General features: G+C 36.8%; 4 protein-coding genes and 1 pseudogene across 4 annotated transcripts; 2 read left to right on the top strand and 3 right to left on the bottom strand.

Moving 5' to 3' along the window:
* Positions 1-1,536: 1,536 nt before the first annotated feature.
* LOC103997216 (SUPPRESSOR OF GAMMA RESPONSE 1) lies at positions 1,537-7,532 on the bottom strand. The gene is made up of 6 exons (XM_009418387.3): positions 7,417-7,532; positions 5,147-5,285; positions 3,102-3,288; positions 2,581-3,035; positions 1,947-2,267; positions 1,537-1,874 (listed from the first exon to the last, which is right to left on the bottom strand). The coding sequence occupies exons 1-6, from the start codon at positions 7,422-7,424 to the stop codon at positions 1,821-1,823; spliced, it is 1,164 nt and encodes a 387-aa protein (XP_009416662.2). The 5' UTR covers positions 7,425-7,532; the 3' UTR covers positions 1,537-1,820.
* A 1,389-nt stretch (positions 7,533-8,921) lies between these two features.
* On the bottom strand, positions 8,922-9,401 carry LOC135594461 (uncharacterized). Its single transcript, XM_065084841.1, has one exon. The coding sequence runs from the start codon at positions 9,399-9,401 to the stop codon at positions 8,922-8,924; it is 480 nt and encodes a 159-aa protein (XP_064940913.1).
* A 5,208-nt stretch (positions 9,402-14,609) lies between these two features.
* Positions 14,610-18,837, top strand: LOC135592348 (GDSL esterase/lipase ACHE-like). Its single transcript, XM_065081748.1, has 5 exons — positions 14,610-14,966; positions 17,491-17,700; positions 17,793-17,959; positions 18,060-18,330; positions 18,420-18,837. Exons 1-5 carry the CDS (start codon positions 14,735-14,737, stop codon positions 18,683-18,685), a joined length of 1,146 nt encoding a protein of 381 aa, XP_064937820.1. The 5' UTR covers positions 14,610-14,734; the 3' UTR covers positions 18,686-18,837.
* Positions 18,838-23,335: 4,498 nt separating this feature from the next.
* Positions 23,336-24,123, bottom strand: LOC135592350 (uncharacterized). The gene has a single exon (XM_065081749.1). The coding sequence runs from the start codon at positions 24,092-24,094 to the stop codon at positions 23,492-23,494; it is 603 nt and encodes a 200-aa protein (XP_064937821.1). The 5' UTR covers positions 24,095-24,123; the 3' UTR covers positions 23,336-23,491.
* Positions 24,124-24,212: 89 nt separating this feature from the next.
* On the top strand, positions 24,213-26,761 carry LOC135592349 (elongation factor Tu, chloroplastic-like; annotated as a pseudogene).
* The last annotated feature ends 72 nt before the right edge of the window (positions 26,762-26,833 follow it).

A 26,833-nucleotide genomic window follows, 5' to 3' on the forward strand; every position in this document is an offset into this window, starting at 1 on the left:
AATCTATGATCATACTGAAGCAACAACATTCTCTCTAAGATCCCGTAAAATAAAATTAATGATTTGACATGATTTCACACGAAACTAGACTAACCCTAAACTCCAAACAAGAAGCAACTTATCATGATCCCACTGCTCTCTCTCTCTCTCTCTCTCTCTCTCTCTCTCTCTCTCTGATGTATTTGTGATCATATAATTACCTAAATCATGATCATATAGCTTATCATGATACTGGAGCCAATCTAACGTGAGATGTAAAAGAGTCGTAGAGGTTCTGAGTGCTGAAACATGTGTTGCACATCACCAGAATTCAAACACCGGCTGCGCTCCCAAGTGCCTCCGAAGACGTCATTTCAGACACAGAACCACCAGCGTCAAACTTTGACTTGAAGTGCAGCCATGGCCATGCACCGTGCGTCCTGGAACCAGCGAGGCAGGGAGGGAAACAACAGAGAAGGGAGGAGTCACCAGCTCCACAGTCCACATTGCAGATTCACGTGCACGCTTGGCCTTCCCAGTTTGCAAAGGCGAGGGAGCGAGCGAGCGGCGGCGGACCGTAAACTTGCAGAAAAAAGCTCCGGGCTGCCGCCACAGGCACCCATTTATTGGCAGTAGTACACGCTGCACACATGCATTGCGTTGCATCCGTGGGAACAAAAGACTTTGAGTTGAAAGGCAACCTGCACCTGCTGTTCTCTCTCTATTGGCTTTCGTTGCGTCTTCGTCTGTGACCCACAAGCTGATGGTACGAATGAGGAGGGCAACAATGACTGAAGTGAAATGCCATCAAGATAGATGCACGTCCCATCAATCATGCATGGGAGGAACGAGGGTGGAATACACCCTGGAGGATTCTTTACGGCAGCACGGGGATCTCTCGGTGTGGATCCGAAGGATTGATGAGATTTGACCCTCGAATACCCCATGTTTCCTTTTGCAGGCCGGTCTTGCAGTCTCACTGACACTTTTTTATTTTTGTTGTTGTTGTTCTAATCATTCATGTGTGATGGATTGATTTTTCCACCTCTTAGTGAACTTTTTTGGGCTGCATTTTGTTCGGGGAAAATATATGGCTATTAGTTTAATTGATTCGTCAAGCATTTTCAGATTAAAATAGATCAAAATAATTAGGTAAATGTGTTTGACTTGAATGATAGAAAATTATGTTTATAAACAATTATGCTCACAAAGTATTGAGATTCCGTATGCACCTTTAAATCCTCATTAACATCCCAAAAGAAACCTCAAGTTAAGTAATATATATAATACCAAAACAACCTTGTTATGATAATACTCTGAGGTTTTACAGGATACGAATACCAATTGCCTGCAAGGGATAGAACAATAAACATTAATGAATTGGAAGAACAAATGATGACTAAATAATGATGATGTATTTACAAAAATTCGCCACAAATCATCTAAAAAAATGCTAGAGAACATTAAATGGCTCTGGATCTAAAAAAGAATGTTTGAACAAGAGTTTATAATAACACAACAAGAATATTCAAACCATAATGTAAGCTAGTTATTAAGAAATTCCACATAATTTTATACATCATCAGAAACAATCGAATTTTGTCGCATTGAATACCACTAGAACATTGATAAGAGTGGAATTTCCTTTTGACTAAACCCAAACTTCACTTTTGCTTAAATATCACAAACAATGATAAGTGAAGATAGAAATCGATACTATGAGTCTTGTGTGCGTCCTGTGTTTCTCTTTCATTATATACAATTTCAAAACATGGTGATCATGAGATTACAAGAATCTGCAGCGACTCGAGCATCATCAGGAGAGACGCTCGCTGTTGAATCTAGAATCGGTCCAGCCAACTCATTGAGCTTTCTTGTGAGCCAAATTGCAAGTCCTGCAATCCAGGAAAGATATGAGAACACACCCTCTTTAAAGATTTATACAAACAACGGCTAGTGAATCTTACAGAAAGCTGGAAGTCTGGTGGTGTATCGATTAGTATGTTGTCGAGATCTGAGAATTCGCAAGCTGTACTGTCGATCGCAGAAGCTGGCACATTCCTGCCGCAGTTGAGATTTGTGCCGTTTACAAGCAATGATGAGTCCTCAAAATGAGGAAAAGAATCGAGGACCTCATGGCACAACAATGACTCCTGCAAATTGATTGGGTCTGGCTCATCAACAGCTTGAGATTCGCCCGCCCAGCGTGCAGGGGTTTCAACTTCGCCCGTCCACTGACTGATAGATAACGGCAAAAGAGGAGCCCCTGAATTGGGACAGTGTTCCTCCTGAAAGCCCAATATGGATAATCAGAAGAAATATTGAATTTTCACGAAAACATGTCTGCCATTGAGCATCTAAAAATGCCATCAATGTCCAAGGGAGTTTTAAGAACTTAGGATGTTCAAAAGATATCTGAGCACTATGACACCATATGCAGGGCACTTGGAGTAAATAAAAAAGTTAAAATGTTCATCATTTTCATCTAAATGGTGAAAATTCAAGGATCAAAAGCCAAGTCAAGATTGTCAAAATCCGATAATAAGACTCTCAAATAAGAAAAAGGTAAAGTCTACTTTGAGCAAATGACAATTTCATTACCTGGCCTAGCAAGAGTGGAGAGCCCTTTTTCTGTCGGGGTGGCTGTGGTGTATTTGTGTTTGGGGTTCTTGGACCAATTTTAACAGTGAAAACGTTGCTTTCCTCGTTGAAAGGGTCTGCTTCAATCTTATCAAGACGACTTGTTGAGTGTTGGTAGAAAATTTTTGAAACCACTAATTCACCTTTTTTTTCATCTTCTTCGGTGCCAAGATGGTACTGATGCATCACCCAATTAGCTTTGTCTGGTCTGGAGCCTCGTTTTGAACTTCTATAGAGAACCATTATTTTCTTCCAACCATTCTCAAGAACACGTTTGGTTTTACCTGTTTTGTGCCACCTTACACACTCTTCTGAGAAAGCATGCTGGTTTATCTTCCGTCGCTTGCGCTGGCCTGTACCGTAAGCATTTGATATTCTGTGGAAGAAATGAATACTGCTTCCATCTTTCTTGGCACCTGATGCATAAAAAAAATTAGTAGCTAAAACTTCAAAATCATACAGTTGAATGAATAAAATATTACCAGGTAGATTCTCTGGATGAGTGTAGCAAATTCCCTCATCCTCATCCAGCGTTGGAATAAACTCATCGATGAACATGTGCAGCTTTGAATTCTCTAGACCAATCTTTCCTGCTAGATGTTCCAATAGTTCAACATCAGATGGATCAAACCTAACACCAGCAGGAAGTCCAGGCCAAACCGAGGTAACCTGCATAGAGAGACAAAAATATTCAAAAATCAACGCCCAAAAGAGGTCAAAAGTAGGGGGTTTTAATACAGACATCAAGAATGCCTGATGATCCTGTAAAACAAGCAAGTTTTGGCAATATTCACACAGTGATTTTAAGTTATTCTTGAAGTTTTTATCAACAATAAATTAGGGATATGTTAAGACCACTTGAAAGTAAATTAACAAAAATCGATAAAAAAAACAACGGGGCATATGCAACATAGAAAGTATTTCAGTGTATTTCACCCACGCAGAAACATGAAGTATTTCTGGAAATGCAGACAAAGAAAATCGAATGGCCAAAATAACTTAACTACTAACTCCAGCAGTTCTGGAAAGCAACTAATGGATTTTCAAACTTTTTACATATAGTTGTTGATTAGATGGGTCAATTTTTGGGACAGTAAATCTTTAGAAATAGTTATTGACCATTAATGTGACTATTGGGTATAAATAAAATATTAATACTCAATTTTTTATAGGGACCAAAAAATCAATATTTGTTTTTTTGCTTCTTTATCCTCAAATACAAGATTCACCTTACTATTCCAAACCGATATATTGGCCTACCGGTGGTACAATATATACTGCCTCATACCAGTGTATTGTGTCTCAGTATGTTGGGACGTGCTAACAACATAGGAAAATGATAAAAAATAACTTCAAAATTTTCTGAAAAAAAAATATATAAATAAATTAGGATTTTAGGTTGAAAATAAATATAAATTTAGTATCAATTGAACAAAAAAAAATCTAAATTAGGAAAGAATAATGATATATTTTTTCGGGCTTGAAGGAGAAACTTTGGGGTACATTTCAGACTATCCTTTTATTGATATTAAATTATCTACACTGAAATGATTGAATTTTTAGATTATGTATTAAACAATTTAAATTTTAAAATTTAAATGAATCAAATAATCGATCAATAGATATACCTAGTTCTACCACTAAAAAGAATGATAGAACCCCATGGGCGGTAGATCGAGGTCATCAATCCTATGTATATGCATATCAATTTGATATTTTTTTGGACTCAATCCTGAAATTGATCCCACGATATAATATACTAATACATCATATGTCATTGGTGCATCAATGTGATGATTGTCGTAATCTAATCGTCATGAAGCATACATATCCAAGACGATTCCTAAGGGAAGTACAATTGTGGCATGTATTGGTGAGGAGATTGGAGAATGTCGAAACTTCTACTTTTACCACCGTACAACTGCTTGGAGAAGAATGACCAATAATTATCGTACTACTGTTGGTCGTAAGATTCTCCATAATACAAAGATTAGGAAGATGATGAGCTCCAATCATATATGAATTTGAGAGAATGAAAGGGCGTGAAAGAGGGGGAGGAAAAAGTTTTAAAACCCTTTCAAATAGATCTAACCATTGAAACTGGTCAGATATGAGCCATCTGTCAATAATGATCAGATTTTGACCATTCCGGCTGGTACAAACCCAATATATCGATCCCCTGTTGGATCGATACGTACCATCCGTACTGAGTAATATACCATGACACGACAAATCCTGCTTAAATATATTGCAAAGTCTCAACAATAAAAATATATTCTTAAATATATTGCTTAACATATTTCAAAAAATAGAAAATCTCTTTCTAAAGAGGCATTTCATAACACTAGGAACAAAAGAAAGAATCTAATACATCAACAAGAAACTTAGTTCAATCAAATTGATCAAATATGTTAAAAGATTAAAAACCTTAGATGAATAAAATGTAATGAATCCAAATTGCCAAAAACAGAATTATATAACAAAGAGTAGAAATGGTGATGGTGATGGTGGACAGATGAGAACTCACATCGCTATTATCAATAAGATGCTTGCAATTAGGGCACTCTCGATTTGCTCCTACCCCTAAATCTTTGATTTGATCGTTATCAAAGCAGTTGGCATTCTTTACTTTCCTCGCAATCCCCCTACTAGTGATAAGCCATGTCCTATAAAATATAAAGAAAGATTAAAAAAAATACTTACAGTGGATATATACATATGTCTAACACATGAGGAAATTGTTTAGTAATTTGAGTATAAGCAAGCATTATAAACATAGTGAAGACAAGTTAGTTCACAATTCGGTATAAAGTATACCCACAAAGCACCTAGTATCAACATGTAAACCTAAAAACACATAGTTTGCTCATTTCAAACTTTCAACATGTAATTAAGTGAGATGGTTACTTGAAATAGACAATATTAACCCCCTATGTCTCACAAAAGCAGGGGCCAATAATGGAGAGATTGAGGAAGACAGAACTATAAGTATAGGGCTTATATATCTGTTAGACCCTATCTACTACGAATAGGACACCAAAGAAGAATCAAAGGACAAATAGGAAGTTCAGCCTGACAAAAACTAAAAAGTTACATTGGAATTGTTGGTAAGCCTCTCTTCAACAAGTATGGCAATTGTATTCTACTTCATAGTTTCTTTAAGAATTGATTTTGCTGGTTTGCTTTTTAGTTATCAGTTCAATGCAACACTAATGCTACAAGATATTATTTAGCTCAACCAAGATAAAGACCAATAGTCATGTCTTTCTCCACAAAGCCTAACCTCTAGTTCGTAATTAATCTTGTCAGAATTAAACTAATGACAGTGATAAGAATAAGCATAGCTAGATTTGGCTATCAACTGAAAATAAAGAGTGATATTTCAGAGGCCCAATGGATAGGGAAATGGAATTACTATTCTGCAACACATTGAAAATCTTGTACTTATTGAAGTTATTGGATTTGATCCTATACGAATTTCTTTGGTTGGAATCTCTGTGATGCAAAACAAGTTTTTCCCAGGACTTAGTTGACTCTATCAGAGTCCAAAACTGAGTTCAGTGTTGCTTTCCATTTCCTGCCATTATTTCTGTGGTTGTCTTATGATGCTTCTGGAATCTTACTTTATATCATTTTGATGTCGAAGGATCAAATCTTAAGTATAGGTTCCCTTAGAAAAGTTATGAAGCAATCATGACTATACATTAAAAAGTTCAAAAGGTCTATTTACATATGATTTAGATGGATTACCTTTTTTTTTTTTTAAGAGAAAGGCTTGTCTTTGGCTGGCTTAGTTAGGATTTAGGTCCCAAAGAATGCTAAAATAAAAAAAAGGCACATAATTGATTGTAATTGGTGTTCATTTGATGAATCAAATCAAGTTCTGTTTACCATATGACCCTGTATATGCCTTATCCCTAATCCATTTACCATATGCACATAATCGTTCTTTCCCCTTTCTTACCTCAAAAGATTCTTTTTCTTCTTTTGAAACACTTCAATTTTGCAATACTAGAAACAGTGCCCAGATCTTTCAAGCATTAGAATGACTTTTCTCTACCCATAAATTCTATTCATTGACTTGTCACACTCACTTCTAGCAATCTAAATCAAAGTTATGAATGTCAATATGCCACATTCTTCTCATACATATGAATTTGCCATTCACTCAAATCATCGTTTCCATGTTCAGCTCCTCAATTCGGTAAAGCGACCTCGAGAAAGGGAAGCTAAAGCAAACCCCAACCGGGTCCAATGCTAGAGCTATAATTTCTTGCAGCTCCATTGTTATGTAAAGAAAAGGGCGGATGAGATTCCTGCTAATACGGGATAAGGAGAAGCTCAATGTACACAATCTTACCTCTATGTTTATAGATAGACTATCTCCCATGCGCGAAACCTGGTATCCAAGGTTGCAAAGGACAAAAAAACAGAACAACCAAGAACATTAACAGGCACAACCAATGAACCACTACACCAATGCAAAATCATTCAGCGAACCACCAACGAAATCCATTGAAAGTCCGGACTTTCTTCAATCGGTGCCCCAAATGGACAAAATGCACAAAGCCTCCTACACAATAAATGAATCCCCTAAGCCGTATCCTACTTAAATCAACAGAAGCGTCTCCTTTTAACACCACTAATAACGAAAAATGATGAGGCTCGAAAAGCCCCAATCATCAACGTAGCAGCCACGCAGCAATTACACATCGATGAGCAAGAATTGAGCTAAGCATGCACTTTCTAACAACAGCAGAAGAATCTAGTCTTGCAAGATGATGATGTCAAACGCACCTTTCCATCCCAAGTTCTTGATATCAGCTGAGACTGAGACTGCGCTACTTAGAAACGAGGAGAACGAAGCGAGGAGGCGTCAGTCGTCGCCATTCTCCAGCCCACCACATGAAGCATCTGTTCCGGCGGGAAAAACCCCCCCGAGACTGTGGCTCGAGCCACCGAGCCTAGTGGTTCGGGCGTTCACGCGCAGTGACAATTACCCGTTCATCGCGTACTCTCCGATATTCCTTCCATGCGATTGGATTTGAGTAAGTGGGTCCACGCGGGACCCGCGTTACGACCAATCTTTGAACCACCTAGGATTCAGGTAGAGAGAAGGGTAAGATATACAAGTGGTTGTGCGTTAAGAAGGTTGGTGATGTGTTGAGAAAGAAGGTCGCTTTGGATTCTTGGTCCCGAAGCTAAGTGGTATTTCTTACTATTCTTTTTATTCTTTTTCTTCTAATAAGTGTTTTCTTCTAATATATGTATATATATATATATATATATATATATATATATATATATGTATATCATCGTTTACTTGTAGGGATAAAAATGTGTATATTAATTTTTATCTTAAATTATATGAAAGAAACTAAGATTTGAATCACCTGTCCGAGTTGTAAGATTAGAGCTGATACGTCATAAAACGTCAGGAAGACTGATACGGTCTGAAGTTTATGCGGAGATGAGCACATCAAAGTAGTAGTATTACATAGCTGAGCTATGGGGATGAGAACGAATGGGAGAAATAGAACGTAACAGGGATCATTTAACAGATTATAGATATGGACAATTATAAATTATATGATGTAGCTACGAAGCTAATTATATATTATCTTATGCAATTATATCTATTTAGTATTACCGATTTTACCAACAGAAACATAAAAATAATGAGCAAAAAGATAATTTCAATATCTCAATTACGCTTTCGATGGTGACGGATAACAACATATTTAGAGATCGCGTGTGGTTATTATGGATGAGGGAGAGACAATGAAAAGTGAGACAAATGGAGAGGAGGAAGAAGATGATGTATATGACAATGTTCTATATTTGCATTGGCACCGACGTAGATGGCCACTCTACATCTACGTTAGAATTGATAATAAAGCAGAGAAAGGTAGTACAATTTTACATCTATGTCGACATTAACAATAATACAAAAAATGATGATGACGCCCTACATTTGCATTGGCATCAATATAGATATCGTCCTTTTTTTTTCTCTCTTTTTGCCTCATATTTCATCGTTGCCTTTCCTCAACTACAATAGTATTCGAAGCTTCAATGATGTCATCATCCATTATTACTAAAAGCATAATTTAAATATTAAAATTATTATTATTTTTATATTTCTATCAATAAAACTAATGATGTTATGATAAGTAGAGTTAGATGTTTCATATTTATAATTAAGGATTTTGATGTAAATTACACCTAGGATCGAGATTCTCATGTAAAGTAATATGGTAAGCAACAAATGAAGAAGCCGTCACAATATGAACACCATACTATCATCGTTCTTCTCTCGTAACTTTCTGCACGTCGAGGTCATGTCTCTTGGTGGAGGAAGAAGACCTGTGGATGAGGTTCCTCAGGCTGTTCTTGCTCTCTCTGGATCGCTTGTCGGGCCGGCCGTACTCGGGCGGGCTCTGCCACGGGGGGACGTCGTCCAACGCGACGTTGGCCTCCAGCTTCTTCGACAAGGTCACGATCTCATAGGAGTCCCATAGGGAGTGCGCGAAGTCCCAGTGGGACTCGGCGGCCCTGGCGGCCATGGCCACCGCCTCGAGCTTGAACCGGGTGGGCTGCCGGAGGGAGGAGCTGGCTCTCCGGGCGTGGAACTCGTCGGTCGGCTTGGGGTTGCCGGACTGCGCGTGCCACGCTTGCGCCACCGCCTTGAGGAGCTCCAGCTCCTGCTCGTCCACATGCCGCCGTTGCTGCTGCTGCTCCGGCTTTGTCATGGCTACTGCAGCGGTGAAGAAGGGGCGCATGTTTCTCTGAGAGGAAGATAAGGTTTTGCCGCTTGGTTGACTTGTAATGTTCATTTTGGACGGTGGAGATGGAATTTCCAAATCAAGTGGTCGAACGAGATGTATCGCTTGTTAATTCAACATAAAAATTATGTCAAGAAGTGTCTTATTAATTGTATCTTTTTATTGTAAGATGCTATTTTAGGACAGTCATATTTCAAAATTCATAAAACCCTTATTTTTGGGCTGATCAATACATTAAAAAATTATAATGAATGAGATTTCGATGGACCAATCATTAATAAGTGGACATAATAAATCGCTGCCTTTGCTACCTTAAAATGTTCTTGCAAATCCAATTGCTAATGACATAGTCAAAACTTTAACAATTATATAGTCAATACGCTAAATGCTATGTGGTCGACATTTAGTGGACACCTGGCAATATCTTAGCGTATCGTAGTCAATACTTCGATGCTATGCGATCAACATCTTAGTACTATATGATCGTCAAATCGACACAACGTGATTAATATCTTGACACTACATAGTCAACATGTAATTGATAGTGATCGATACATTAATGCTATATGGTTGACACATAGCATCACATGTGGTTGACAAAGTCTTATTCACAAGATGTTACTAATAGCATCACAACTATCGCACATCCTACGTATTCGACATAGCACGATTTTATTAGGATCAAAATATATGCGTAATCGTCCCTTATATCAATGTGTGCCTATAAGTATAACAGCCCAAAAATAATACTATAAAAGGCATCTCAAGTACACATAACAAACAAATTCATATCCTCTCTAACTCTCGTCGTTCTACGAACATCTCATTGGTTTAGATTGACCTAAACATTAAAGACATTTTATCGAATATATTCTCGATATAATAATTTTATAGGATTTGACATCTAAATAGTTTCATTTTGTCATAACAAATATCGAATTTGTTAGTATTCTAAAATAGGATTTGGAAAACTCATCCATCCGATGTGCTCTATCACAATCATGGAAGTAAATAGGTTGATGATAACTTGCATGACATCTGCTTCCCAAAACACACAAGAATTATCACATCTTGTATGAGTCGTCACTTCACGAGTGCCGATTTCAACCCCTTCATGATGATAATAATTACGATGAAAACATATTTAGGAAATAGAAAAAGAAACAAATGAAATAAATAATAAAGCGAAAAACGAACCGTGGAATCTTCTACCCCTTTCAATACCAGTCCTGGGCCCACATACAGGGGGTTTCTGGCGGGCCGTTACGGCCCAGTGGGTGGGGTGACCCAGGTAAAAGCGATGGGTATAAAAGCCGGGTGAGGCGGGAGGGGACGTCGACGGGAGGAGTCGTCCTTACTCGATGAAGACAAGACGAGTCAGCCTGACACGAAGGACGGAGGCCAGCTCAGAATGCCAGCTGTCCGACACAGCATTAGGGGCCAAGTACACATGCAACCCCAAGAACTACTCAAACATAAGAACAATGAGTCAAACTAGAGATTTATGTTGTACTCTCATCTTTGCAATTAGAAAAAAATGGGAAGGAACCATCTAAACATATAATTTTTTTTAAATCAAGATCTATGTTAAAAAAATTAATAATCTCATGTAGAAACTTAGTATAATTTTTTTTAAGAATAAGTTTTTATGTCAAATTTCAAAATTAAAAATTTACGATCAAAATCTTTACTAATTAAATTAATTAACACATTTAAAAAACAATTTAATATAAAAAACTCAGATCGATCGAAAAATGACATCATGCTAAGTAAACCTACTATATCAATATGATATTTAAAATAAAATATTCTTCATTGATATATTTATTTTTTTTATGATTATTGAGGCCACATCATCATCTATAGAATAAATCATCAAATATTTTAATTTTTTATTACTTGAATAAGATAAATATTAATTTTGGCACAAGTCTTATGGGAGACCTCTTACATTAAGATCGAGAAGAGGTTCTTTATCGTATTCTAACTTATCAATGAAATGTGAATCACATTTAAGCTTTAAATATGATAAAATTTGAGGAAAAATCAAATAAAGTCAACTCAACCTCATCATAACGATTTGATGATCGAAATTTATCTTAATAATCTTAATCATAATTCTCATATTATTATTAAGAAGTTTGTTAAAAGGAGATGAGATGCTTCCGATCTCATATTATCATGTTTCGTAAGTTGAATGATTAATTGAGGGTGTCTTTAGCATGCATTAAATTTCAAGAAATAAGTCAAGAATAATCTCTCAAGCGCCACCACATTTTTTATTTAATTCTTTTTTAATAATCATTGTTTGCTTCTTTTATTCTATGCATATTTTTACTGAAAATGATGGATGCAAGAATTGGGTCGGACAATCATTGAACCAAACCGACCCTTCTTCCTTCCTTCCTTCTTTAATGGGTATGAAAATGTCAGACTTTGTTGAGTGAATTGAATGCTTGTGGCAAGTGAGGTGATCACAGTAGTTTAAATTATTGGCTATATCTCGGCATCTATCCTATATCTAAAACAATCTCTAAAAACTTATATTTTGATTTATTTATTGACTTTGATGGAATCTATCCTATGAAATTTTTTAGTGTCAAACATGTCTCGATCTATTTGGGTCGCTTCATAGATTAAACCATTAATGTCATATCCCATTTTTTTAAAAAAACTAAATCATCATATTATTATTTAATTTACAGAAGACCCTTTTTTTCTTTACATTTAAAATTTTATTCTTATAATATTAAATATTTTTATTAAAAAAAATCATGTATTATTTAGTAAGGTCATAAGTTACGAAAAATAGTAGATTATTATAAAAACAAACACAACATCAACCATATATATTAGCAGGAATCTTTATAAAATTATAAAAAATAATTTTTAATCCTCGTAATATATATATATATATCAATAATTTAATATAAAATAATAATAATAATATATCAATTTATTAAGAAAATTATATATTAAAAATAATGATAATCCTATACAGTAAATAAAATTATGCATCAATCATATGCAATACATCTTAATGACATACATAACAATATGATAATAAAGATAATAATAATAATAATATATCAATTTATTAAAAAAAATTATATATTAAAAATAATAATAATTCTTATGCAATAAATAAAATTATGAATCAGTCACGTACAATACATCTCGATTGGTGATGTATACTATATATGATGAATTTCTCCCAATAATAGATTAAGAGAATCTATATCATACTTCTAACAACAAATAAAGTGATATTCTTCACCTGTCTAAATAGGGACACGTTACTCGTAATAATGGATGAGAAAACTATTTAACCATAACATTTAACAGTTCGCTAATCCTAAAAAAAATTATCCCACCTACATAAGCAATAATGATCATTTATTTATATTGATCTATTCATGTATTCAAGAAGTAATATGATAAATTTGAGAGATTGCTTAATGTATACTTTACTATTATATTCATTTGTGGCTCCATATTATAATGAGCCCATAGCTCCTTTTATAGCTTGTAATTCTAATATTAATCACTCAACATAATCAATCAAGACATAACAACGGTAACCTTGTATCCATAAAGAATCGATCCAAGATCATCCAGATTAACAATAACCTCATATCCATAAGAATAAATCCAATTAGTCTAATTTAAATTTGATTGATTTTATTTAAGTCAAATGATCTTAAATCAATGAAGTTAGTATGGAATAACTATTAATCACTTGAACTAATCAAATATGTTTAATTCAATTAACTAAATAAGTTCAAACCAATAAGTTGAGAGAGAATTAGACCATACTGCATAATGGTAGTTCAAACTAAGTTAACCTACCCGAGCCTTAGATAGATTATATGCATTGCACATACCTATTCCAAGCAATAGATAGACTAAAATATAATATGTTAGGATAAAGAGGTAATGACATATCTAATGTCGATTATATAATTGGGTAAGCTTAGTTTTATAGGATCGGATGAGTCTTATTACTAAATTGGATTACTGTTGGTTGTGAATGAGTCATATAAGTTATGCTATACCTAACCTTATGTGATACACTATACTTAGCTTTGTGGGTTGGATCATGGTTAACTAGATAGGCTTGACTATACTTAGTCATATGGGTCGGGTTATATTTGATCATAAGGACTAAATTATGTCTAATTATATGGGCTGAATCATATATAACTATATAGATTGTGACATGCCCGACTACATGAGTTGGGGGTACTTTAGTATATGAGCTAGTTTGACCAATCAATATAATTAAGTCAGACAATAATTTGACATCCCTTATTAAATTATATTGTAATATTTTAAAAAATATTTAAAAATATTATAAAATAACAATTAATCTCAAATATATTTTTTAATGAAATAACTAATTTAAATTCATGATACAAATTTAAATCTAATTAAATTATAAAAATTTACACATAATTATTTGAAACATAAATATGTATAATTAAATGAATTAGAATTAACATTAAATCAATACATTTTTTTAATATCATATTTTAATTATAATTTTTTTACTAATCATAAAATTTTAAATTTTAATTATTATTATACATAATAAAACCTATAAAAATTATAATAAAAAATTTAAAATACGAAGAAAAACTACTCGTGGAGGATCCTTTCTTCATTCCTCCTAAAGGTCGATGAGAAGTTAGTAAAGATAAAATTAAGGGGGAGCCCTATGAGAAGATGGGCTCTTCTCGAAAAGTAAGGAATAATTTTATATTTATTTTATTTTCATATAAAGATAAAATTATAGTATTTATTTTATATGTTTCACACCCAAAAATAAAATTTGAACCATTTATTTTCTAAAATATATATCACTAATTAGGAAATAAATTAATTGATAAAATTCTTAACTTATTCAAATGATTATAGAAATTAATTTTAATTATTTTCCTAACCATACTACATAAGGAAGTTAATAAATAAAATAAAATAAAATATTATTTATGATAATTTAATTTATGTTAAGTGCTAAAATATACTACACAAACAAGTAATGTTAATTACTCCGCACATGCTATCTCTTCTCACGTGCTAAATATTGTTGCGAATATTTCTCGGCAAACCAATACAATAAAAGGAGCAGTAAAACAAAATGACTGCCCGTCCTCACGCACGTGAACTCAATCAACTCTACTCTCTCTCTCTCTCTCTCTCTCTCTCTCTCTCTCTGTTTAGACTGTGGCCACCTCCGCAGGAGAGCGGCACGCAGCTCACCCTTCCTTCTTTTACTGCTCTTCTGGGCCTCTTCCTCATCCATTGTCCTCCCCCTTGTCATCTTGCCAATGGCCTCTCACCGCATCCTTCTTCTCCTACTCACCTCTGTCCTGCTGCTGAAGACCTCAGCTTCGCCCTCGCCCTGCGCCTTCCCGGCCATCTTCAACTTTGGGGACTCCAACTCCGACACCGGAGGGCTGTCGGCGGCCTTCGGCCCCGCTCCACCGCCACATGGCGAGACCTTCTTCGGGGCGCCGGCCGGCAGATACTGCGACGGCCGCCTCATCATCGACTTCATCGGTAAGCTGTCTCAGTTTTCTTCTTCTTTTCACTTGCCACTGCGAAATGCTGCAACAAAAACAATCAAGTCTCTAATTTTCTGTCAGTAGTAAAATGATATTACTGTACCCAATCAGTCAGTATCGGATCCCTTTCCCACAGATCGAGAATTTAAAATATCACTATAAGATTAAAAACATGTTTTTGAGTCTACACTTTGCCAATTGCAGTCACCAGATCAGTGCTATTAACCATCACAGCCTGATACCCAAGTGAGTCTTTTTGCTAGCTACTGAAATGGTACACATTTTAAGATCTTATCAACAGGGAAAAGTTGTCTTTGCCAGGCCAAACCTATTGGAAGACTTTGAGACACATTTCTTTGACCTGAGACACGTCTTTGACTATCATGCGCAGAGTTGATGTGGATCACAGATGTCCAACCGACACAAAGTAACTGGTTGAGTTATTGATGTCATGTCATTTGCTCTGCAGTAAGCAATCTGCAGCTGCAACTATGGCTGGGTTCACTTAATCTCATCTATCAAATTTGATCACTGGGCCAGATTTTGGTTGGCTGCTTGTGAATGCCGGTTTGATTACTGGGGAAAATTGATGCATGGTCGTGTTAGAAATGACTTACTAACAATCATATAAGTATGGAGGTAATATCACACTAAAGAGACATTGATGGGTAGTTTGGGCTTTTACCACAACAACGTTAAAATCATAAGTCCCAACTTTTGGGGTTGGCTACATGGATCTTTTATCTTTTAAATATTTTCTCGACTTAGTTGATATGGGTCGGTATGCTGCCTGGTATGTTGGTGTCATACCATTCTGATAGATTATGAGATTGGGATTTAAAACCTTGGTTGCGACCATTTACGATTGGTGTGCACCAAATAATTAGGTATTGATAGTCACATTATTGGATACTGGGAGTCAGATATAAAATGTTAATTGAATATATTTTGTGTGTTAATCATATCAATATAAAATGAATAGTCAATAAAAATATTCATTCATAAACCTATGGATTAGAATACTTTAGTTAATGATAAAAAGTTATTAACATTCATATAAATCCTTTTAAATGATAATTATATCAATTCAGTTTTTTAAAAAAATTTCATCCAATAAAAACGTATTGTGTCATTAAAAATTTAAAACTACCTGTTTTATTTCCCAATTGATGATATGTTAGAATCTTTAGGTTATCCAAATATCAAAATCATGTTTGAGTTGATCCGCAATTTGAAGATTTCATGATTGATTCTTTCATAATTGGATTCATCTTAAGATCCTTGCTTAATTCTACATCTATACAAACATAGATATAGGAGAACTAAATTGAAGACTGGCATTATCTGACTTTATATTTAGAAAAGAAAAAGGTTCAAGTAGTTAAAAAATAAATATTTTTGATGATGCAAAACATTTCACCAATTAAAGCAACCAAGTTAATTTGTTGAAATTTTCTACACATGCCAATAAATATCTGCATACAGCCATTGGTTATATTCTTTATTTGAAATGTCCCAAATCATTGTTTACTGCAATAAATGATGTTTGCATTATTGCTTTAATACTCTGTTGTTGGACATGCAAAAATAATGACATGTTTGCAAACCTTTCAAAAATTTTGGATTTTGCTTATTGTATTTGATCTGATCATTGGTTTTGAGCTCTCACATTTGATCTGAAGTTATAAGATTGTGGACTTAAAATTTTCTTTTTCTTTCCTCCACCTATGCGCATATACATATGCATTTATTTAACTACAACAAAATCTCTAATATCTATATTTAGGTGTTATAAAAATCACATTCATTTGTACCCCCTGTCAGCACAAAAGACTATTAGTTGTCAACATTAGTTATCAGTGGACCGGGGCAATCTTCTCAGTCCTACTTGTGAAAAAGTGGACTGAGCCCATTTTTCACCTTTAAGTCGGTTTTGGCTATGAGTATTAGGTCCGAGTAAGATCAAGCTCAACCTCTGTTCAAACTCCAATTTAAGACTTCCAGGGAGCAAACTTGCACCTTATCGAAGGCAGAGATTAAGCTTATGGTTGGGGTTAATTACATCAGTAATTATTGACTTTTTGGACAAATGGTTCCCCAAAGCTTGATTTTTATCATTTGACTTCCTAAACCTTAATTAGTGTTTCAATAGAGTCCTGTTGCCACCTTCCATCCATAATCCTTGACAAAAAGGTCACCCAATTGCATTGACTCGTGAACTTAGTCCGAATATTAGAGAGAAAGTTTGTCTGACATCCTTTTATTGATAGATATGTCAGGGCAGATTGATCGTTGTTCACCTTGAAATTTCTATATCTGGCTTAACCAAGTACTGCTATTGAATTTTTGCACTCTGCAATCATAAAAAAACATGTGAAAGAGAGTCAGTCATCAACAATCAACAAGCACTTGGCTTTTCAGGAGAGTTTATCTTACATCAGAAACAATCCTATTATTGATAACCATATATTGTGTTCAACTAATAGTAACCAGGTTCAAATTTTTGTTTGGATCTTCAGCTCAGGGCCTTGGACTTCCTTTCCTCAATGCATATCTTGATTCAGTGGCGACAAATTTCTCCCATGGTGCCAATTTTGCTACAGCAGGATCAACAATCCAACGACAAAATACAACTTTATTTCAAACTGGGTACAGCCCCTTCTCCTTGGATGTGCAGTCCTGGCAGTATGCACAGTTCAAATCTAGGTCGCAGATAGCTTACAAGAAAGGCAAGTACCAGAGATATACTTTTAGCTCGACCAAGTGATCCCCTTGTGATGATGTACAAACTTGCCAATTAATCTTTGGTTGTTCTCTGCAGGAGTCTTCAAAGATGAATTACCTCCAGAGGACTACTTCTCTAAGGCTTTGTACACCTTCGACATCGGCCAAAATGACCTCACTTCAGGCTATGTCAGTAACATGACTACTGATGAAGTTAAAGCAACCATTCCAGATATCCTCAACAAATTCACTGTTGTTATAAAGGTATGATGAAGCAGAAAACCACGAGAGATAAAACAATATGAGAAATACTTGCCTCATTAATGTTAGAGGATGACAAAATTCTTGGATTGAGTCGGTGCAGGGTGTCTATGGACAAGGTGGGAGATTCTTTTGGATCCATAACACAGGTCCCTTTGGCTGTCTGCCTTATGTTCTCGACCGATTTCCTATCAGGGCACCCGAGGTGGACCATGTTGGTTGTGGATCTCCTTTCAATGATGTGGCTCAGCTATTCAACGCGAAACTGAAGGAAACTGTAGCCCAGCTCAGGAAGGACCTCCCTCAGGCGGTATTCACCTATGTCGATGTCTACACCATAAAGTACTCCCTCATAAGCCAAGCAAAGAAGCATAGTAAGACTTGCAACCGACGCTGAACAAATGCTGAATTTAATCATGGCTTCAGATACTGATGAACAATGTTGGAGTGCTGTAATTTGCAGGCTTTGAGCATCCTCTTGTGGCTTGCTGCGGGCACGGTGGCAAGTACAACTACAACATCCACTGGGGCTGTGGATCGAAGGTCATAGTCAACGGCACTGAAGTCCTGGTCGGGAAGGCATGCCGGGATCCTCTGAAGAGGATATGCTGGGATGGAGTTCACTACACAGAGGCTGCAAACAAGTGGGTGTATGATCAAATAGTGGAGGGTGCATTCTCAGACCCACCAGTCCCTCTGAGAATGGCTTGTCAAAGGCAAAACCAGTGAGACTCTCTTTTCTTCCATTAGGCTGCTAATAATGCTGCATGAGTGATTCAGATGATTTTGTGGTAGCACAAGCAAGTGTGCTCAGCACTTGACAATGACATACATGTGTTACTGGTATGAATTGTGATGAAATGGAACTCATAATTCCCCTACTACTTTGCGTGATGAGATTGGATTCAACCACAACTGCATGTAAAGCCAATCATCTTTTATCTTCTGTGCCATCTGAAGTTGTAGGCTGGGCGCTAACTAAAGTTGCAGAACTTTACAGGAGCCACTGCGCTTTCCAAGCCCACCACCTCTCCTTTTGCAAAGGCAAAAGGCTACATCCACCATGCGTGCTCGACTTCTTGATGGTAGAGCTTTCTTCCAGTGTGTGCGTGCAAAGCAATGCAGGGAGTGCACTGAGATAAAGCTGATAGCAACTGAAACAAAATGACTAGTCATTTCATAATAGATTAATATATATATATATATATATATATATATATATATATATATATATATATATATATATATATGATAATTATATATTTTTAATCAATAATAAATATAAAATACTCATCTAAATCATTTCATAATAATAGATTATATAATTTTCTCAATCAATGATAAATATAAAATATTTATCTACATTATTTCATAATTTAGGAAATTACGTTAAGATCATGATCCTTATTATTTGAGAAAATCATAATAATATGTTATCATAATTTTTATGATTTAAAATCATGATAATATATTATTAAAATATTGAGAGAATTATGATGATTTTATCATGATCTTAATGATTGTTCAACGGTTGAAAATAGGTTTATGCATAAATTGATATAATTTATCGTTGTATAAGTTGATAATATATTATCAAGTTATTGCAGCTTTTGCCTTGATAATAAGACCGAGAGAATCGACAAAAGGGCAAGAGGAAAAGGGGACATTGAATCTCTTTGCAAATAAGCACACTCACTTGTCTTTCTATCCATAATTCTTTCTCCATAGAAATAAATGAGATATATGCCTTCTCGTTCCTAATGAGATTAACACTATCAAATAAGGTACCAGGAACACTTATAAAGATTGCTGTAATAATAATATTGGTTTCAAGTATTTTGAGATGATCAAGAAGGTTTAAAATCTAAATATACTTTTGTTAAAAAAAAAAATCATTTACCATATGAATGCCTTGAACACAAAGATCATTTTCGAATAGCATGCGAGTTAATTAAAGATTATTCTTTATAGTTTGACATCTTTAATATTCTAATCTTTAGATTTTAAAAATTTATATTAAAATTTATATAATTATCAAAGTGAAAAATTTAACTCCATTTAATTCATATAATATCGTCGATTTTATCGATGGGAGATAGAGTCTCTGACAACACGTATAGAAATCACATAAAAACGATGGATAAAAAGATAATTTTAACGTCTTAGTTATGTTTTTAGTGATGATGAACGATGACATCATTGGGGGCCACAGGTGGTTGTTGTGGTTGTGGTCGGTGAGAATGATGTAGTGATCAACGAGAACGCTGGGGACTTTTGTGACTTTTTACGAGGGAAGGAGGATGAGGAGGGAGAGTGACGATGAGAGGTGAGACAAAAGGAAAAGAGGAAGAGAATGATGCAAATGTAAATGCTATACATTTGTGTCGCTACTGCTCAATAACTGCGTTGGCGCCGACGCAGATACATAGTGACAAAAGTGCCATTCGGCATTTGCGTCGATGTTGACAATGATGCGAGGAAGAGTGATGTCGCTTTATACATGTATCGACGCTGACAATGATGCAGGGAAAGGTGGCATCGCTTTGTATTTGTGTCGGCATGCCGAGCGATATTGACACAAATGCAAAGTGTCAACATCTGCATCGCCCTCTTCGTTCTCTCCCTTCGCCTCACCTCTTATCATCATTCTCTCTTCTTATCCTCCTCTTCCTATAAGAAACCGCAGAAGTCCCCAATGTTCTCGTCGGCCACTACGTTGTTCTTACGGACAACAACAAAAAAACCACCCGTGACTCCCGACGATATCGTCATCCGCCACAATAAAAAAAGTAATTAGGGCATTGAAATTATATTTTTGTCTATTATTTTCATATCATTTTGACATGTATTGTCATGCGTTATATTTTTTCGATAAAATCGATAATATTAGAATAAATAAAATTAAATATTTTATTTTTTTAATTATAAAAAATTTAATATAATTTTTTTAGTCTAACAATCAAAATACTAAAAAGGTCTTACCTTGCTAATATGTGATTAGCTCACGCAATCGCTTTGTTGAGAGGAATAAAGTGACAGCCCAGATGAACAGGCTCACCCACCTTTGAACAGTACGTGGGGATTAGCTTTCATATTGTTGTTATATACCTGATGGCTGTAGCTACTGCCTTGTCTTTTGCCAGGCAGCTACAGATAAAGTGATGCTTCAATATTGACAATGGAAACGGAACTTGAGGGTGGACTTGCAGACCATATCTCTCTCTCTCTCTCTCTCTCCAGAATTGTCTCCTGCCTCAACATGCATCCTGTAGAAGTTTGATACATGAAAGAACAATTTGTTGGGTGTAATGTAATGGAACAGCAAAGGCACTCATAACATACACCCATGTTGGCTTGCTCCAAACATGGGAACGACTGTCATGCATCTGCCATCATTTTGAACTCTAAACAGAGATCGCATTAGAATATCTTGGATGCTTAAGCTTAAGAAAATGCCAGTTGTGTGATTCCTTTGTCTCCAAGGCTGTTAAGCTCATTAATTGTTATACACTTTGGCATCCTTTGGCATAACAATCCCAAATTATGGCATGGATCCCAACAAATAACATTGTTGTTGATCTTACTGGGATCTTTTTAAGAGGCTATATTAGCATCAGGATATGAGAAAAAGGGAATCCGAACAATTCTATGCAGTCTTGCAGATAAATGTACACTCCATTGCCATGATGAGGACCATGCTAAGAAGATCCCTGTCTTTACCAACTGAAGGGTCAAGGTTCTTGGAAATACATCTTACCCACAAAGTCCAAAGGGGGAGACATCACTCTTATAAACCCCAGCAGTCATGCACTGTCACTATATTGCAATGCTTAATGCCATAGATTTCTTCTGATAAGAAAGCTGTTGATTGAGGTAAATGACACCCAAGGAAAGAAGAAACCAAAAAGAGAATAACAACATTAAAGTGCCTGCAAAAGTGATTACTACTAGGAGGTAAATTTGATTACTACTAAGCATCACTTTTCCAACATCATCAAATTTCAGTAGAAAAACACGAGTAGAAAGTAAGAACAAGTGGAAAAGTTTGTGAACAATCTATTGCTTGTTCTGCAGAAATCATACAGGATAAACCCTAAGCTATTCTAGAAATTCAAAAGCTTTCCAAATCATTACTTCAAAAACTACCCAATGAAGTTAGACATTTCAAAAACTCCATATCATTGGCAACACCTCATATAGTTGTGATGACTATTAATTTCAAATGATAACCTTTACTGCCAGCCACTAATACAGATATTTCAGGTCAATGCAGTTTAAGACAAAAACTGGAAGACCATTTCAATCCGTAGCAACAACAATTCTATCATCCAACCTTCTCCAAACTTGTTCTTTCTGATAAAGCAATTAGTAGATTTCACTCAGCTGATTAATATGGACAAATAGATGTATAAAGAACAAGCAATATATCTTTTGCCATCTGGATTTTAATTTTTTTATTAAGGTGAACTTTAAACTGTCTAAATCTGACAAAGAATGCAAGAAATTCAGATAAAAGCATCAAGTTCAGCTAAACACACTCTTTGCAGCAGCAGTGCTTACCACTTTCCACAACAAGAAAAAGTTGAATAAATTTTTTTAAAGGCTCAATATTTTTTCAGAAGAAAAATATATAGAACTTAAATGATGCAACAATTCCAGGTAAAACCAATAGAATAAATGAACCATATGGTTTTAACAGAATAAGGACTCAAGAAACTCAAAATCCTCAAAATTTTGTATTGTGAGATCCCACATTCTCAATTGGATGTTTCATAACAAATACAATTATTTGTAAAATAAGATTTCATGTTATTATGCTTCCACAAATACCCCTGAGTTATCCAAAGAAAATATGACAAAACCATAAAGAATGAATCAAAAGGCCAATGAAAAGAGAAAACAATACATGGCTTGAGAAGCAATTGACTAAAATCAGCATTTGAACTATCATAGATAATGATAGAAGACAGGTAAAAAATAGTAGATGTTGCAATCTACAGCAAAAGCCCCCCTCCTCTTCTTCCCTAGGTATCTCTGTATATCTATGTATGGGTGTAAGTGTATGTGCATGCATAGAAAGATGACAAGAAAAAACCAACAAGTTGGAGATTAAATACAACTGATTCTTCTCTAACTATAGGAAGAGTATATTGCTGAAAAAAATTAAAGATAACTGCGAATTGATGTTCTATGTTCCGGAAACAACTACAAATTCAATCAAGTTCCACTCTTTAACAGCAACTCAATAGTTGATTCAGAGTCGCAATACATTGAAAATTACAACAAACAAGCAATAATACTAGAAATTAACGACAAAGAAAATAAGAGGAGAGACTAATTGGATTTTGCAGAAGGTAAAGGTAGAGATGCCCAGAAAAATAAAGCCTAACGTCACTTCCATACCATATTTAAGATTGAATAAGACACCAGCAACAGTCACGAGTTCTTGGCGAAATCTTCCAACAATTACAGATGTACTCGGAAAAAAAGATCAAAACTTTAACTTGGAAAAAGGGTCGACAGGCACCAACCGGCCTAATTCTTGTTCTTGACGCCACCGTTCTTGTTGAACAGTTCATCAGGAACCACTTTAAGCTGCTTCCTCTGCTTCGACTTGGCGATCTTCTTCAGGGTCTTGGGGTTGGTGATCTTCTGCAGCTTGGTGCCCGACCGCAGCGTGTTCTCCTGCTTCCGTTTCTCGTTCTCCTCCCTCCGCTTCCGCTTCTCCTCCTTGTTCCGCCGGATCTCCTCCTTGAGCTCCGCCATCCGCTCCTTGTACGCGCGCTTCAGCTCCTTCTCCTTGGTCCGGACGTCGAGGGAAGGCCGGCGGTGGGAGACGGCGCAGGCAGAGGCTCGCTGGGCGCGGGGCTGCTTCCACTTACGGCCGGAGACCCTGCCGCCGATGATGCCGTCGTAGGTGGGGCGACCGAAAGCGGGCTTCTCCGGATCCTCAAGCGAGGGGAGGGCGGGCCGCTTGGCGGGCGGGGTGAGGGAGACGGTGGCGGTGGCGGTGGCGGCGTCGGAGAGAGGATCAACATCCATCGAGTCAGGGCCACCGCCGGGTTCGGGACGCTTCCGCTTGTTCTTCTGGCCGCCGAGGCCTTCGTCGAGGCGTCGGAAGTCGAGGGTGGACGCCATGATTAGGGCAACAATTCGAGAGGAAGGCTGCAAATGACGGCCGCGAGAGTTTATTAGGGTTCCAGATGGTTCAAGTCACCTCCTGGTAGATTACCGCCAGGCGGTCAGGGTTGCTCCACCCAGTGGACCAAAGCCACGTGTAATAGCCCGTATGGCGTTCAAGGCCCATTGTAGAGATCTAATTCTCCTCCCATGATCACATCTCTACCCTTCATCCCTATCTTTAAATCCTAATCGTTCATCGAGATCAATCCCATCAACCATGACGGGCATCCATCGTCACCACGATGGAAGTCAAAACGGCTCCTCCCGTCTTCCTCATCCTCATGCCTCCTCTTATGCCAAGCCCATAACCCCAAAAGCCACTTCGGTATCTTCCACCACCGCCAACCTTCTCTCCTCTTCTTTGTCGCTCTCTACAATTAGCTTCTGCTGTAACACCAGCGCCATCTGTCAGCAGAGCCTCCGCCGTCGCCTCGGCGGCCTGTTCCTCGTCCGGACCCCCCACCGGAAGTTCGAGCCAAAGAAGCCGCACGTCAACATCGGCACCATCGAGCACGTCAACCACGGCAAGATCACCCTCACCGCGTCTTCACCATGGCCCTCGCCGCGTCCGACCTCAAGAAGCGAGGGGCGCGCCCGCGGCATCACCATCAACACCGCGTCCGTCGAGTATGAGACGGAGTACCGCCATTACGCCCACGTCGACTGCCCCAGCCACGCTGACCATGTCACGAAAATGATCACCGGCGCCGAACAAATGGACGGCGTTATCCTTGTTGTTTCCGGCCCCGACGGCACCATGCTACAGACCAACGAGCAGATCCTCCCTGCCAAGCAGGTCGGCGTACCCGACACAGTGGTTTTACTCAACAAGCAGGATCAGGTGGACAATGAGGTGCTCCTCCAGCTTGTCGAGTTCGAAGTCCTCACCCTTCTTCGCGGGTATAGGCCACAGTTCTATATGAGGACCACCGATGCCACCGATCGGATCTCATCCATAATGAACGACGATGATGAGGAGGCGACAATGGTCATACCTGGAGACCGTGTCCAGATGGGGGCGGAACTCGTCATGCGCCTGTGAACAGGGCATGCGGTTCGATATCAGAGAGGGCGGCAAGACCGTCGGTACTGGAGTCATCCAGTTCATTATCGAGTAATCACCGAATGTAGAGCTTCGTCTTTCTTCCAGTTGCAGGGGCTGCTTCACTGATTGGTGCGGCGATGGTAACACTTTGAGACTTTACATCAAACACACATTAGGTGGCAATCCAAGGAACTCCTGCTCTGCATTGTCGTATTTTTGCATTTTTTGCATTTTTGCTGCTTTTGCCTTTTTCTCTTATTGCATTTGTGACTATGAATCTCTACGGTATAGGAGGTTGTAGATGTTATCGTGATTTTATTAGGTTTATTATCATGAAAGATCATGCTTTGATTAATGTAAAAGTAAGGCTGTTTAATTCAGTTCTCTTCTTTGGTCGCTTTATCTGATTTTGATCAATGAATAGTAGATAACATGCTTGATGATTGACTTCAAAGTATTTGGGGCATTTTGGCTTCTTGTTGTTGTATAGCAGGATGACGAGCTAGACATGGAGTTATTGGCTGATACAGTTAAGACTTGTTCAGTATTCACTGAAAGGTTTGGACCAGGGCATGTACAATAAATAGATTGAACTGAATTATTGTTCTTGACAAGCTTAATCTTTAGACTACTTTCTTTTGTTTTTTGTTGTGATCTGGGTCACCGGTTGCATCTGATGGTAGTATAGTAAGTGATTATATGCATATGTTCCTTTGTTGTTTGATGATTATCACAACTTACAATCAGAGATTGTATTGTTTACCTTTTGCACTTTCTGATCCATCTCAATTTGCCAATACTTGGCTTGATCAAGGTTTGTTCTACCTCAGTTTTTGCAAATTTTAATTTGAATCCTAATTATTGAACCGTTGACTTATTCAGAGGAGCTTTTTCAATAGACAACATTGTCTTTCTTTTTGTACTCTATAGATTGTTAGAATTGTATTTTAATTAGCAATGCATCATCACTTCTTTGTCGGCAAGATGAGCATTCTATAAAGTAGACAGAATGATACAGAGCAATCACTTCACTTCTCAACGATGCACTGTTGGCTTGGAATACTTAATTCTATATAATCAAAGATCCTATTGCTCTCATTACATGGTTGTATGAACTGATTTTTGCAGTTAGTCTTCTTGTTGATCATGGGAAAACTACTTTTGTTATTTTTCGAGTTCTTCTCTTTATCTTCTTTTATGCTGATGTCTTGTGCTTCCAACAATAGTAAGAATATGAATATGTCAAGGAAAAAACTTGATCAGTGATCAAATTGGTCTTTTTTTAATTTTGATATGCAACTATTTAATTTAACTTCAGTTCTTCCTCTGATGACCTATTTGTAAACTGAGATCAAGTAAATTTTCATTCTACAAAAGGTAGCCTGGTCTTAATTTCCTGAGCTTATCTTGCTGCTATAGACCTTTCTTAAACCTGACACCTTGAGTTAATTGGCATCTTAGTCTAGCAAATCGTTAATCAATCGCCTGGATGCGGTTGGCATTCTCTTCTTGTACTTTGTCATGTTATGATTTACAGAATCTCTTTGTATAGTCTTTGTTTTAATTATCTCAAAATAGCTTGGAAGAAAGAAAATTCTGTGTTATTGTTTTGTAAATTGCATGTGAATATGGTTTTGGAAGTATATTTC

This window comes from Musa acuminata, chromosome BXJ1-9 (genome assembly GCF_036884655.1).
Source record: "Musa acuminata AAA Group cultivar baxijiao chromosome BXJ1-9, Cavendish_Baxijiao_AAA, whole genome shotgun sequence".
Taxonomy (NCBI): Eukaryota; Viridiplantae; Streptophyta; class Magnoliopsida; order Zingiberales; family Musaceae; genus Musa; species Musa acuminata.

Bases quoted from the DNA above. Each gene is read 5' to 3' on its own strand.
- LOC135594461 (XM_065084841.1), bottom strand. From the start codon at position 9,401: ATGCGCCCCTTCTTCACCGCTGCAGTAGCCATGACAAAGCCGGAGCAG.
- LOC135592350 (XM_065081749.1), bottom strand. From the start codon at position 24,094: ATGGCGTCCACCCTCGACTTCCGACGCCTCGACGAAGGCCTCGGCGGC.
- LOC103997216 (XM_009418387.3), bottom strand. The intron at 3,289-5,146 runs GTGAGTTCTCAT...CTCTCTATGCAG, and splicing joins ATCTTATTGATAATAGCGAT to GTTACCTCGGTTTGGCCTGG. The intron at 2,268-2,580 runs GTAATGAAATTG...TTGGGCTTTCAG, and splicing joins CTCCACTCTTGCTAGGCCAG to GAGGAACACTGTCCCAATTC.
- LOC135592348 (XM_065081748.1), top strand. From the start codon at position 14,735: ATGGCCTCTCACCGCATCCTTCTTCTCCTACTCACCTCTGTCCTGCTG. The intron at 17,701-17,792 runs GCAAGTACCAGA...TGTTCTCTGCAG, and splicing joins GCAGATAGCTTACAAGAAAG to GAGTCTTCAAAGATGAATTA. The intron at 18,331-18,419 runs GTAAGACTTGCA...TGTAATTTGCAG, and splicing joins AAGCCAAGCAAAGAAGCATA to GCTTTGAGCATCCTCTTGTG.